General features: G+C 36.6%; 1 protein-coding gene across 1 annotated transcript in view; it reads right to left on the reverse strand.

Annotated features, from left to right (window-relative positions):
* Positions 1-16,410, reverse strand: part of LOC103180447 (adhesion G protein-coupled receptor A3) — a 152,536-nt gene that overhangs the window by 120,169 nt on the left and 15,957 nt on the right. The window contains exon 3 of the mRNA XM_007896329.2: positions 6,413-6,484. Within this exon, the coding sequence (XP_007894520.2) occupies positions 6,413-6,484 (72 nt within the window). The remainder of the gene's footprint in view (positions 1-6,412; positions 6,485-16,410) is intronic.

Consider the following 16,410-nt stretch of genomic DNA (forward strand, 5'->3'; position numbering starts at 1 on the left):
CTGCAGTAAACTTATTTATGCCAGGCAGATTTACATTTGTTTTGTACACTGCGTACCGCTCAACTGCTCAAATCTATTGCTGGAAGAGGTCAAAACATTCTTTTAGTTTCAGCTGAAGAAAATTACAGCAGCACACTGGGTGCCTGTTCTGATTTAGCAGCTCATGGCACTCACATCACAACCAGAATTTGTTTTTCAAAGGAAATTATGAACTCAGTTTGCAGTCAGGTCTGTCAGTGCTCCCATATAAATCAACAGCTGCCAGCAAACCTTCTACAGGCCACATGCCTAGCCTAAATTAAAGAACTTTTTTTAAAAACTTGATCTGAAAAATATTAACAACTGCAAATATACACTCTCTCACTGAAAATATTCTTGCTTCATTTTACGATCTGCTTTGCAAAGTGTTCAGTGACACAAAAGTGTTGTTTGCAGTCCTGGCTTTGCTTGAAATGAAAGTTAACACAACAGTTAGATCACATTTGGAAGCCACAAAGCAAATTAATAATGAATCTATTAAGATCTGGATTTTAAAGTAGATCCTTGGAACTTGTACAGATGCAATAAATAGTTTCATTATGTAATGGTTCCACTCCAAATTCACAAACCCATATAGAGATTTAACATGGCAGAGTTCCTCCTGTTTCACCTCCAATGACTGTGTCTATGTGCTATAGATCAACATATCCCTGACAGCAATAAATCCCCAATTTAAAATCCACAATGGATTTTCTCCCAAAAGGCAGAATAAATGATTGTAGGAAAAGATATCATCAGAACAACTCTTGAATATAGTTGAATATAGCTAATTTATCAAGAAATTTATTCTTGGATTAGGAATTTCATATAAAGGCATTGGAGAATTGTGTATGGATCCAGTGGGCTTTCATCCAAACATCAATGTATTTAATACCGTATCTGTAAAAATCAAACTATGGTGGCGGAGTTGTGCATTAAATAGGGATTCTAGAACTTTGTCAACCCTTTGAGTGACAGGCTGCCTCAGACAGCAGCAGCTGCATAATTCAGTGCTGCTACTGTTGCCACTGTTCACCATGGTCTCAATTTGATGGCTGGATTAACTTGTCCGCCAACAACTCTAACTGGCACAATGCATTAGTGCGGCATCACGCTGCTTTTTACCACTGTCAGAAGATATGCACAAGCAGAGATTGTTTCAGTTAACCCGAGATTTCAAACTGATAACCCACACTCCAAGCCCCTCAATGAAATGTCACTTTCTATCTATCCATAACAGGATGCTACAGAAACCTGAACTGGAACATGTTACACTGGCAAAATTGCCAAAAGTTCAAGTTTGTTTTGTCACAACAGAAAGATAAAATGTCACCCAACTGGATCTCAGGGTCAGGTGGAAGGGAGGTAACTGAGGTCTCTTTGAGCTAAATTGGCTCCATGTTAACATACCTCATGAAAGGGGAGTAGAACTGAGTCAACTCTCATTGTTGCACTCTGAGACCCAATACCTGAGTCAGACAGATCAGCAGTACTCCATGGCACTGTCGATGATTGATCAGCCTGCCTGGCTCTGGAATTGCATTCGGGAGTAGTGAGATGTTCAGGCAGTTTCAGTTCTTGATAGAGCTTGCTCAAAAATCTTGCTTTTGCATTGCCAAGCTAGTCAAAGGGAAAGTTCTGCTGTGGCCCAAATGTTTGTATTTTTTTTTAAATATTCCTCTTCAGTGATGTGCTCATTGAACACGGATTTTGAATGAGGTTGTTTTTGAAAATACAAACAGCACTGAATTAATTTGCCCAACACTGCAGAGCAAAAACAACCTATTAAGATGCCCAGAGTACTTTTCAGTCCTCTTTGTCTAAATAGATTCTTTTTGCTCACCAAAACATTTGCACAACTCTGACTGAAAGAAATTTATCTGAAATGGAGATAAACCCAATGTTGGTTAGACGCAGAGCTTGCATAGAAGGGAAACAACCAAAAAGAAATGGAGGGAGAAGTAAATAGTTTCACAGCAGCATATGTACAAGGTGAAAAGAGAAGCCAGTCAACCCATGTCAATGTACCAAAATTTTAATTTCTCCTCATATGCTGATAAGGGGTGGGGGGCAAGCTTGAAAAAATCAATTCCAGTCTTGATTTGTTTGTTAAATGACTGGTACAATGGAACTAATAATAATCCCTCCAAAAAACAAAACAATAATAAATTGGTCATTTTCAATCCACGACTGTTTGTGGGACACTGCTGTGCGCAATTGGCTGCCACATTTTGCCCACAAATATACAGTCAGTTCACTTTACAGTATATTCTGTGAAGCGCTTTGAGATGTCTGGAAGACGTGAAAAGCGCTATATCAAATGCAAGGATTATTATTAACTGAAGAGTACTGTTTAAAAAAACAATTTTGCAACTTATACTTTGAATCATTGATATATAATGTTACCTAAATTTTTCTGAGGATTGTTGGCATGAGGACACAAGGCTGATTTTGGATAGTATGAAGTTACTGTAACAATCTCTAGCTCTCCGTTCACAGACTGATTCCTAGGGATTCACAGGCCAGGATATACACATAATAGTCCACCTAAGCAAATCATGGCCTGAGATTGGATTTAAAACTCTTCAGCAGATCTCTGGATGAAACTTGGATTTCAAGATACAGTTATGTGTGGAACACTCAGTAAATAAATAAAACCATGGCAGTACAATCAAGCTTTTCACAACTCAGAAAAAAGCAACAAACCTTAAAAGAGGTAACAGACTAAATCTATTCATGCTGCTTCTTACTGATTGTTACAAATATAAGTCTGTAGTGCAGTTTGATGGATAATAACAGTTATAAGCCAATATATCTTCAGCATTATACTAAAAATCAACTCCACCCAATAATTCTATTTGAACACAATTCTTCCATGAGTACTGTGATAGATTTCAGAACACCAGGGGAAGCTAATTATAAAGTGTATTTCAGTGGGTACCATGCTTGTTTCCTGTCCTGAGGTGCTTCTGAAGTGTTGATGCACCCCTGCCTTTCTCTGGTCTTAATGTCTCCCCTGAGTTAATGTTTTTACCAATGACAACCAGATTTAGCAATTACACAAGGAACAATCCATAAATAATTCTATGTGAGAATTTTCTCCAAACAAACACATTCGGATGGATTTTAAACTGTGAGATTTTAAAGACAAAGGGGTTTATTGTGTTTGACGTGCAACACTCAAGAAGTGTTTAGATTGACCCAGTTTTGGAGAAATGAGAGACTACAGTGATATTTTCATATCTTCCCATAGCCTTCCTCGGAGCTTTCAAATGTGGAAAAAGAAGCCAACAAACATTCATTTTAAAAGATGCAATATAACCAAGAGGGATTGATGATGAAAAATGTCACTGACTGGCTCTTTCCTCTTTAATGAGGCACTTCATGAAACCTGTAAGCAATTAGTCCTATAAAACATTCAGGTCTCGCAATGAGAGGGAGTTTCTGTGCCCTGTACTTTCTCTGGTCTTCAGTCAGCTGCCAGATGCTATTATTCAGTCACATTAATTTAATGTTTTTACTATAGCTAAGTTACCACATGGCGTATATACAATCTATGATGTTTCAATTTTAAAAAGTCAACAGTTGGAGAGTATGCCATTTCACTCCACGCCTCGAGTGCAGGATGATTATTGACTTAACTAGTTTGAAGGGCAGTAGAGCAAGAGGGGGATTTTCAGCTTTGGAGACTTGACATTCAAGCATTCATGAAACAAAAGCTGATATCCAGTGCTTGAAGGTTCTGAGCTTGCCACAGAACATGCATGTGCCAGGAATCGGGTCACTACTTATCACTCGGCCACCAGGAAGACACAAGATGCAAATGATTAGTTTGGCTGGAATCAGAAGTGCACTCTCAGTTAGACTGCTAGAGAATGGAGGAATGCTATTCCTTTATTGTGCTGTTTGAAACTCGCAATCACTGCTATGAATTTTACCTGTTTCCAACTGCTAAGGAGAATTATGTCATTGTGGATTTGTGTTCTTCACAAGAGCACTGAGTGACACCATTCTCCTTTAAGTAATGGAGCCTTTGTTGGAGCATCTCCCATAGGAAGTGAGGAATATTTATTTTCTGATGAATGAAAAATGTGAAGTTGGTGATGTAAGTTATGCACCGAATCTCCAATGTACACATTAACCTCAAATAACCTGACTAGAGGTAGAACCCGTGTACAACAGGATTTTGCCGACATCAAAATATCATAAGTGAATTTGATGCATATTTCTTAGTAGGAAAATTATGTCATTACAATAGATGGAAACAGATTGGCCAACTTGAGCAGATTCAGGTTTTTCACACTATTGTGAAAAGTTAAGATTTCCCCTAGTGGCTCATATTTTTAGTTGTAAAGTTACAATTTGTACAAAACTGATGTGTTGTCAGATAACAGCATTGGAGTGATTTGTACGCTAGAGATATTTAGTATGAGAAAAATAGTATTGCATATCTTAATATGGGTTACAGCAACAGCAGTCCCTATTCATCCAGAGCGATTCTCACTGTAATCTTTTTAAATGAGTGAGCACAGAATTTTTGGACCAGAGGAACTAGAAACAGCTGAGAAACATTCAGGTAATTAATTGCAGAGAAGAGGAAATGTAATAAAAGGAACAACTTTACTGCTAAACTTTAATTCCACTTTAAATGTATCAATTTTAATTACCTTCTGGTAGGGATCAGTGAAGCAGCTTGGGTCCAAGACATTGGCCCAATTGAAAAGCTAGGGCCAGAATCATTTAATGCCCCTGCCTCTACTAGCCTGACTATTATCACTGCCCAAGGTGCCCCTAAAATATTACCATCTTTACCAGCTGGAATGCATTACATCGACATTGTGTTAGTGTGGCATGTCTCTGGTAATTGGAATTCACTATGCCCAAGAATTTAACTTCATACTATATGAACCTACAACCCCTCCATATGAAAGGTAACCCACATACAACTCAAAAGATTTTGTGTACCTCCTCCACTGTTTCTATGATGTTGGTTTCCAATGGGAACCAGATTACACTGAAATAAATTGTAGATGTAAGAGATATTTAAGGGGGAAACCTAAAATAAATGTTTAAAATTATAAAAGTGTTCAATAAGGTTAACATAAATAGACTGTTTCCACTAGTTGGAGATCCGTAACTTGGGGACATAAATATAAGATAGTGACTGGGAGATTTAAAAGATAATTTAAGAGGAACTACTTTACACAGAGGGTAGTGAGACTGTGGAAATTACTGTCTGAAGCAGTGGTTGAATCAGTTAGTGTAGGTGCATTCAAGAGGAACCGAGACCTTCACATGAGTCAGTAAGGAATTAACAAAGACTCATGTGGAGTAAAAACACCAGCACAGACTGGTTGGGCCAAGAGGTCTGTTTCCATGCTGCACATTCTTTGTCTTTATAAATATCAAGATGCCTAGAAAAGAGTGAGGTCTAATTTGCAGTATTTCTTACTAAGGAATTGACAGGATTCCTAAGAAGGAATCCAAGTCATGCAAGTGGGGATTCCTTTACCGTAATTGTTAAATGACACACCGATCTGCAGGAATTCTTCTCTAACACAAACCTACGTTTGGAGCAGAGTTCCTGAGGGTCAACTGAAAACTCCTACTTGCTCTTATGATCAAGAAGGACTGAGTGCTGGAGTAAATCATATTCACTGAAATAACAACTTCAGAAACAAATTTCTTCAACATGCCATTTATACTGATGCACTGCTCCAAGGGGTAGTAAGTTCCTCACATAGTAAGTTCCATACTTCGCCAAGCAATCTGAGGGAGGAGAGGTGATATCATTGGTGGTGAAATGTGGAAGTATTCCCCAGAGGGACGAAAGGGAAGCTGGAGGGTGGAACAATTCACGTCAATTGTGGCAGAGGCTTTGGAACAAGCTGTCTGCTTTTGCTGTCTTGGCTATGGAAATATGCGTGAGACAGAATAAAGTTAAAAGTAGAAAAGAACCTACAAAACAGGGAAACATTTAAAAAAAACCTATGTCCCATGTGGTGTTTCACAAATATTTTTGTCAGAAACCACACAGCTTAACAAATGCCTCAAGGCAATGGCATTGAGAAGAAGCCATTAGTCCCTCAAGAGTTAAAATACTGCAACCTGGAAAGAAAAATAAGAGCACACAGCATCCATTCACCTTATGTTTGGAGTTTATTTCACTTAGAATTACTGGTGATTTCCTGCATATTTTTCTCTTAATACACAATCCATCTATGCAGCTTCCTTTCCATTAGTTGAAGAGTTGCCATTCATGATCCCTTACACACAAAGAAAACGAATACTTTTAAACTGCCTTCAATTTGATTGCCTATCAATCATTACATAGGTTAAAAAAAATTACATGTATAAAATGTAACAGGACAAGGTATAGTAATCAGTTACTTACAATTTCTCCAGAGAACCAAGGCCAAAGAAAGAGCCATTCTTCAGCAGTGAAATCTTGTTATTACTCAGATTCCTGTTTTTTTTAAAAAAAGAACAGTCTGGTTAACATACTATTATTGAAGAACAAATGAACTGATATACTATTATCATTTCATTTTAAATCACTATATTGAACTGCTAGCAAAATGCAACAAATTTAAAAGCCAATAACCATTAAGTGCATGTTATTCTGTGCTATCCATGTTATTCACAATGTTATTCACAATGGGTATTTGGCTCAGCATTACCAAAACACAATATAGGAATTTTGAACAACTGGCATTAGAAACACTCTATGATCCACTTAGCAAAATGTTGCAATAATAATAGAAGTAGTCTCCATTTAGATAAATGATTTGGTTCTTTGCAGAAAGAAACAAAAATAACGTAGATCTGTCAAAACAAAATTAAACCATTTTATACTGGAGATATAAATGTTCCATTGTTTCTCAATCTGTTTCTCCATCCATGCTGCAGTATTTCCTGTTTTCATTAAGGTGTACCTTAGCAATTGTATTATTCTACTTTTCAATAAGCTTCCCCCATCTCAAACCACTGAGCAAGACTTCCTTTACCAATGCTGATTGTAACACCCTCATTTCCTGTTTTAAAGGAATTGCTTGAATAGTTAGTTACTTATATGAAACCAAAAAAATTTACTAGTAAATAATGAAGATTCTATTAGGTAAAAAATTAATTATATATACAGCAATTATTTATTAATAATAACCACAAAGTACCAATAATGATAAAACCACCATATGCAACCCAGAGAATGTCAGATTGCCTCAGCTAATACTGAAACCAATATACAGTGATCTGTCTTGTTTCAGAAGTATTACATCCCCTGGTACTATCTTCCTTCATTTACTTGTGGAACTTATTCTCTGGGCCTCTCCACTTTTCAACAATGAAAAAATCACCTGCTAATGTCATTTGATCCAGGCTCAGCACTGACATCATTATTCTATTTGACGAAAGGTTCAATAGGCAAATCACTTCACTTGATTTGGCTATTGTAAACTTAGCCTTAATGCTCTTCCATTTCTCACATATCTTTCCATATATTCAGGATAGAGCTACTGAGAAATACCTTAAAGATGCACTGTATTCATTAAAAATAAGTGAGGCAAATCTTTTTCCTTTCTTTACAAATGCACTCATACTGACGTACATTGTCACTTTGAAATAATTTCACTGTGAAAAATATAATGCATGGCTCTTCTGTGTGTTTCTTTTAAGTGAACCAAGTCACGATGGAAAAATGGTTTAATCTGAGAAGATTGTGTACAAAGGCTTAATCTGTGGCAATTCAATATCAAGTCCTATTTCTAAACTAGTAACAGTAACTATTATATTTAGAAAACTGTCAAACCTACCAGAACATTGTCACTCAGGCTACCCACTGACCAAGATTTGCTCCCAACCAGTACTTAAACCACACAGTGTGTGCATACCATGAGAATAATGTATGACTTTGTTGAGAATGTGCTGAAACTAAAGAACAATCTGGCTCCTAAGCAAAATATAATTGTTTATAGGGATCTGGCATTGATCACCCAGTCTTTAAATGATGGGGAAAATGTTACATTTTATATGGCACTGGATATAGAAATGAACGGGAGGGATATCAATTGTATATTATAAATATAGATAATTATACACTGAAATGTAATAGACTGAAGTTGACCGCTCAACTGCAGCAGTTGTTCAGATTGCTTCCAATAGAAAGCCACAGCATCTAATTCACATAAGTTCAATGTTATGTAAGAACAGTACTCCGATGGTTATATTCATTGTAAGAATATGGCATTAACTACACTTGAACAACAGATGTGTTGACCATTACCATAGAATATACCTGACTGATGAGAAAATAAAAAACAAGTCTACAACTATATTAAGGGACAATAAATAACAATTAGCCCTAATAAATAAAATATTGTTACAGAAAACAAAATAAGTTGAATCTACAGCAGTTGAAAAGAAAGTTGAGTGCAAGTAACTTTAGTGCTAATATAAGTCATTGCGATCTTGATGATAGTTTTAAATGTCTTTAATTTTCAAATACACTATGTGGCTAAGACAATGTTCAGTGAAAAGTAACAAGTGTTTTAGAAAGACTATAAGCGACACTGCAACTAACTAGTGAATCACAAACATTCAGTAGGGCCAGTCCTGTGAAACCCGGGACCCCCAGGAGGCAGATAACCAGGGAGGCGTGCCGCACAGCTTGAGAACCTCTGGTTTAGTGGGTTAACACTCATGCCCAAGTGCAGTTATAATACTGCAGAAAATCACTGATAAGGATTCAAGGAAGAGCATCAGAGCTGATTTTAGATCATTAGCTTTGAAGACAGGCTTAGAAAAATAAATCTATTCTCATTACAAAGAGGATGAAGTCGAATCTGATTAAATGGGTCATACATGAGTTGGTTATAGAGACGTATTTTTTTTGCCAAACTAAGATTAGAAGGACATTCATGATGACAACATTCCACGACGCTGGGACAAAGGAATTAGATAGGGGCAAGGAAGGTCTTCGAGGGAAGGAGGCCAAAAATGAATTTTGATAATGGATAATTCACTACCTTTGGAGGTTATGGACAACGTATAGGGAATTACACAGAATGACATAAAATGATGGCACATAAACAGGCAACTTGCACCAATTATTCTGTGCTAGTGTTTATACCGCACACTAGCTCCCACCCCTCCAATTTCCCTCTCCTATACCCCTCTATTCTTTATAAGCAGGACTTTTCACCAAGGGATAATCGGATGAACGCCATGGGTTTTGTTGTGGTTCTCAGGAGGAGCAGGCATTTTACCTAATAGTTTTTCTTGTTTTTAATGTTCTCACAGAGCAGATTGTCATCTAATGCAGTAAATATTGACCACTGAAGTAAACAAAGGGGAATTGAATCAATTTCTGATTCAGATGGATATGAATTTGGAATCGGATATTGATGTGGTGAAGTGGTGAAATGAGATCCTAAGGCAGAAGTTGAATGAGTTGAATGGGCTACTGACCATTTCTTATTAAAGTTGGCTATCATTATCTCATCATTTCCCAGCTGCTCAAAGGAACTAATTAAATCTAACACAGAAAAGAAGCTGGGCATACTTTAAGATTATGAAAGTGATTGAAAGTTTTTTTGCAGCAGAGATCAATGCCAATAACATGCAATTTATATAAATCAGAATGAATGCTTATTTTTGACCCCAAATTGCTGGTCCTTAAATGTCATAGTGTGCTGTACAACATTTAAAAATGCTATTTACAAATTACCTTTGTAGCATTCACTATTTGACACTAATAACAACGTTGAAAGCAGTTCTGTGGCTAATGCTTCAACCTTGCCTTTATGAAACGTTCAGCTATCAAATACTTCTCAGTCATAGATTAAAGCACATTAAATTCCAATCCAATGTTTCTTCGGATCTCATGTGCATTCTGCCTGTGTATTTGCAGTGCTAAAATGAGTTTGGATTCCTTTAATGTCTTTCTGCTTTTGGACTATTGAAAATCTTGTTTCCTGGAACACAGTAGGGCACTGCTCATAATGTTTGATGGTCTGTTTAAGATGTAAATCTAATTTGATTACAGAACATCTAAAACCACTATTAAGCAAAGTTGTGTGAAAGATGAAAGAAGATTCCAATAAAATACCGTGTATTTCTGGTTAGTTTTTACTCTGAATCTATGTAAAAAAAGGCCATGGAATCATAGAATTATACAGCACAGAAAGAGGCAATTCGGCCCATCGTGTCATTGAAAAGAGCTATCCAAATCAATCCCACTCCCCTGCTCTCTCCCCATAGCCCTGCAAACTTGTCCTCCCCGAATAATTATCTACGTCTCTCTTAAAAGTAGTTATCGAATCGGCTTCAACCACCCTTTCAGGCAATGCATTCCAAATCCGAACAACTTGCTGGGTGAAAAAACGCCTCCTCACCTCCCCACTGCTTCTTTTAACAACTATTTTAAATCTGTATCCTCGGGTGACCGACCCACCTCCCATATAAAATATTTCCTTTGAAAGAGCAACTTACATCCAACAAACAAAATCCACAATATATGAATAAAAAAATATAAACTTGATGATTGGCGATATAAATCCCTTTCTATAATAAACCTCTATTTTCTATTTGTGGGACATTGCTCTGAACATATTGGCTGCTGCATTTATTTACACAAATATACAGTAACAATATTTTACAGTGAATCATGTGAAGCTCTTTGAGATATCTTTCCAATATGAAAGGCACGATATCAAATACAAGGATTATTCTTATATTTTCACTAGGACACTTTGACATTTTGTTTTCTTTGATATGAAACAGATCACGGATGTTTTGTTTGCTCTTCTGTATCACTTAGTCTACATCGATTTAAGTAATGCTACTGTGTAGAAGCTCCATTTGGAGAACAAATACCGACAGGAAAAATTCCTCCTAATGCACTTTTCCCACTGAAATATTTCAAGCCCGTCTGTTCTTCATCCTGCTATGCGTAGTAGTATATAGGTCAGCTGTGCAGCCCTCATGCAACTCAGAATTGCCTCAGCAAATCTGATCTTGGAATCATTTGTAGTAGTGATACCATTTTTGTTCTTTGCCATAATCTTAAACTATTGGTTAACACTGTGCAGCGCAACAGTGAAATAATATATGATTATATTAAAAGTGACACACCTAATCCTCCATATTAGAGAACAACTTGGAAAAAATCCAAATCAATTATTAATGAAAAAGTATGTAAGCAAATTACCTTGTTTTAAAACAGCTCAGTTACTGAAAACAGAAGAAGCAGGATCATATAATGAGACTCCCAGCGCCTATTTATTTGATAATTTCAATGTTGTTTCAGACATTGAGTAATAATTGATTGACATTTTCACTTCCTTAACCAGTTTTCAACCCTCTTTAATGCAATTTCCGATTTTTTTTAACCAAACGTCATTTATTCATCAATTGCTGAATAATGATGAAGGAAAAGAGTTAACCAGTGTAAAAAAAAATTACTGTGAGTTCTCAAAACGTGTTTCTGATTTCCAAAGGCAAAGTTGATGTCTGTGAAGTTTGCTGTGATGATTAATACCAGTTTTCTGTGTCTCTTCTGATGGTCTAGACACAGTGGTGGCCTTTATGGTTGGCCAACAAAATAAATGCTCTTGATTGAATATTTCTTGATTTCTTGCCATAAATCAAGAAATATTTAATTAAGAAAAAAAAAGGGAAACAAACTCCCAATCGATCACAGACTTATCTAGATTTGGGGGGGCTGCTTCTCAGTCTAAAGAAAAAAGGAATTGCCCAATGCAGAAATAAGTCACATAGCACATTGTAGGATTAGATTCAGTCCTCTGATCTCAGATGAGGCACCAGTCGGGATGTTACAATTAATACCAGTGATCCTGCATTAGGGAGGAAAACTATGCAGAATTCTCAGTGTTGATGATTAGTGAGTGAAAGCCATGCAATCCTCTCTTAATTTTTATGACGCTGGGGATAGCTCTGCTTCCTGTGGGTACGTGTGGAAGGCCAAGAAGGAGTTTCTTCATTTTAATAAAGAGGTGTAGAGATGGTATATTTTTTCTCTTGAGTGACTACAAATATAACTACTGCTAGTTCTTTTGTTCCTAAAAGGTGATGCCATTACTTAAATTTTGTTTCCAGCACAAACTGCCCACAGCTGGAGCTTTCACTGATGTCTCTTCCTAATCATACTCATTTCCCTTTGAGATTTGCACCAATATGTCATGTTTATGACATTGTATTTTTGATACCTGGTGAGAAGACTTCAAATCTGAAATAAGATTGGGTTAGGAGACGTCAGTAAGCGCACTCTATATTTAAATAAAAATATTGAAACGGTGCTTGGTCACAGAAAAAATAATAACAGTTTTTGAAAGTTATGCAAACAGCATGACCTTCGATGCAAACACATGCCTGGACCAAAAAAGGTCAGTGCTATACTCAAGGTTGAATTCATGCTGAAGACCTGAAGCAAATTGTGCAAAACATCAGCTGGTTAAACCCCAAAAAAGAATTGTTCATCCAAAGATTGCTCTGGAAGAGAGAGCTACTCACTGCATATATGTATTTACATAAGCCTTAGCCCTTGAAAAGGTCAGTTTCTGAACTGAAAGAAGCATTTTGTTCAAGTTATAATTATGAAGGAAATCTGGAAACAATATTGTACAACAGAAAAAATCAATGCAAAAAATGATTATTGGGTTATTATGAAATCAGAATTCATTCTGTTTTGTCAGCTGTGATATCTGACTTTCACTGGAAAAAAAACATTCAAATGTGATGTTGTTATCTTCCACTTTTGAAAAATTGTTTGAGCTCAAACTTTTTAAGGTTTTGAAATAGTCTCGACTCTGTGCAACCAAAGTTTGAACTCTTAGAAGCCCAAAACATTTTTGTACAATACATAACGCTACACTGATTGAATCTAAATTAACAAGACCTTTGTTTTTAGCTGCTGCTGAAGCTCCACATCTCCAAACAGTGTAACCATCACTCAATGATTAGTGTGTGATCTGGTCTGTGGGCCAGAGGATAGTGTTAATGTTCTCACACATTTTATGCAGAGTTGTGCTGCTCGGCACACTGCTTTACACCCAACAAGGGCTCCACTTCTGTGCTTGTCAAATATCTAATGATCATTTTCTTTTAGTTCAGAAGGGTGAGAGGGGATATGATAGAGATATATAAGACGATGGAAGGCTTAAATAGGATGGACAAGAAAATATTATTTCCAGTGATCAGTGGACATAGTTTTAGAATCATAACTAGGAGATTCATAACTGAGATTAGGAGGAACTGTTCCACACAGAGAGTGGTGGGTGTGTTGAATTATCTGCTATAGTCATTTGTTGAGGTGGCAACCATGTGCACATTCAAAAAAAGACTGGACACATGATTGAAGGAGAATAAAGTTGAGGGACATGTGGAAAAGGCCGGGATATGGAACTGAGGATGGGTTCCAGACATGTACAGTATAAACAGGGGCCTGACTGCACCTAAACTGTTCAGATTGGGTACGAAGGATGTGTTCCTCCAGGGAAAGAGTTTGCACTCTGTACATATGTGTAACTCTCAGTATTTTGATCTAGAGACTTGGTGATAGGTTTCCGCATGTGTCAGATTTTTTCCCTGACGAAAGAAAAGGACGTTTTTGTCATATGGAGCAGACAATGCCATCGCTTTAAAGAGCTGCTATTGCAGCTATTTTTGTATGTAAAACCAAACCAAATTATGAGCGTATACAGCACCCATTCCTGAGTAAGAAGCAGATTTTCAGCCGATTTTAAGTCTAAAAAACTGACCTTTAGTAAATTTCTAATATAGTTGTTTTCTATGAAAGGAATTGATTCCTTTGAAAAAAGCTTGGCTTTGAGTGCACTCTGAATTCACATAATATTCCCACTGTGGGATTTAACAGGGATTAATTTTGACTCAGCATCTAACATAAATTCAGTTCACAGCTATCCAACTGCTGGTGCAGATCATAAACTAGAATCCAGAAATTAATGGAACCAATGAGCATTTCTAAGTTACAGTTTTCTCTGACAATATAGATTTCACTCTGATGTGGAGTTTCTGGCATGCAAGAATTATGACTTTATTTTGCACGAACGAAAGAGCACCCAGAACATCATTGATGACACATTGTGTTTACTCGAATGCAGCATGCCTCCTGGTGGAATCTTAAGCACTTCTTAATATTCATTCTAGGCCAATATGTGCTGTTAATGAGTGTGAAGTGTGCAATATCTTCTTTTTGATTTTAATACCTTTGAAAAATCAACCTGTTAGGCAACAACATTTAACCAATGAAACCCTTAAAATAACAAGACGCTGTTATTTTGCTTGTTATAAAATGTTAATGGTGTCTGCAAACCTACAGAAATAATAATAGCCCAGATCTGTATACACAACACTATTTGCCTAATTGTACAGATGGCAGTAAATTAAATTTACTGACAATTTCAAACAACATCTTACATTTTGTTCTCAATTCTCTCTCATGTCATTAGACATACAGTTTTTACGCCTTTCATGACATACTTTCCAAAATAGCAGATCTTCCGTCCTGCAGTTCATCAAAGCATATATCACATCAACATCTAACAGAATTTAATAAATACCTAATATAATTATTCCATTCATATCCCAAACTTACACTTTGCAGGTACCTTTTTTAAACACATCAGAGGATAAAATCTGGGTATCCTTTTGCATTCACTGTTTGAGCGGCATTCTGTAAGCAATTACAGACAATACAAGACTAGTAGGGAGTAACAAGGCAGTATTCAATTAAGTAGTTCTGATTTCATAAACCACAAGAGAAAAGCTCAAGCTATATTTGAATGTCAGCGCAACACCAACATTGAGTTACTTGTCCAATCCCTTTTTTTACAGTAGCATACAATAGCAGAATGAACGTATTATTCTGTTTGCCACGATAAGCAGTGTAAATTATAAGTCAGTCAACTTTTGGAGATACATCCACTTTTTAAAAGCTGAAGCTGCCAGATGTGGCTTCAGACTTCACTTTTCTGGCAATGCGAACAGTGTGGCAGTGAAAATGAAGTCAGCAACGGTTAATAAGTAGTCACTGCTTGACTGGCTGTCTCAAGCCCTCTTTTTCACCTCTCTGCTGGTTATAGAAACATAGAAACAGGAGTAGGCTATTCAGCTATTCAGCCTACTCCTGGTCCAATTGGCACAAGGATACTACTCACCAACTTCAGAATGTTACCCTTTGCATTTATCTTTGCATTCAATGGGCATCCCCTCTGATTGGCAGTATGTAATAAGAATTTTTTTTGACCAACAGAAGAAAATACCGAAATTAAATGCAAAGCATGTTATTATTAAATAAAGGAATCAAATCACCCTCAAAATATACAGTCAATTCATTTTATAGGATTCTGTGAAGCACTTTGAGACGTCTCAAAGATGTGATAAGGCGCTATATCAAATGAAAGGATTATTATTATTATTAACTGTCATTTCTCTGTCATTGGCTGAATTTACTGCTGGCAGAAAAAAATGAACTGTTCAGTGTTTTTAGGATTGTTCAAAATCTAGCAACATCTTGCCTATTTTGTTGAAAATATTGATTGCCTGACAGCTACAGCAAACTGTTCTTGCAGTCAATGGAGCAACCTCATTAACTAAGCATGAAAACTGCAGCAGGAAATCACGCTCTAATGGAACTGTAAGCACTGTACAGGAAGGTGGCCTGTATGAAAGCTACAGAATTGCACTCACCAACTAGCTACCTCAGGAGAGTTACTGTCTAGATCTGGCTGAGTGAAAAAATAAAGCTGTTCACTAGCTTGACAGAAAGGTTGATGAATTCTTCCTGGATCACCCATTCTCCTTTTTCTGCTCTGTTGCTGGGTTGGGTATTCAATGGTGTGTTTGCACTCTCCTCACTCACTCACAAACTATCACGTTTTAGGATTAATTACCCGTTAGTAGTTGAAATGATGCTTCACATAGGTTATTGCAAAGTTCAGCTTATCATATAACTCTAAAAAATTTTGCTTTTTTTTATGCTTATGAAACTAAGTTATGAATTGGAACCATCCAATGCCAGTCGATACCATGACAAAGCGGCAATGTAGATGTCTATTGGGTAAAATATTACTGTTATTCATTACTTTCTCCTGTATTTTGAAATCTATGTAATTAGCCCAATTCCATCAGGTTAAAATTTGTCTCAAAACTGCAATTAACTGAACACTGTATAAACATCCAAGACATTTATGATAATTAAAGTTAGTAATTGGGTAGGTTTTGAAACAACCTTTTAATACCGATCATACGTAGCTATTCATTATGTGCTCTGCACAAATTTATAGGGCTTTTTTAAAATGTATTATTGAAACATTAACATTTTAATACAGAGCACAAGTAGTTACTTATTATGTA

Source organism: Callorhinchus milii, unplaced genomic scaffold (assembly GCF_018977255.1).
Source record: "Callorhinchus milii isolate IMCB2004 unplaced genomic scaffold, IMCB_Cmil_1.0 Scaffold7, whole genome shotgun sequence".
NCBI lineage: Eukaryota > Metazoa > Chordata > Chondrichthyes > Chimaeriformes > Callorhinchidae > Callorhinchus > Callorhinchus milii.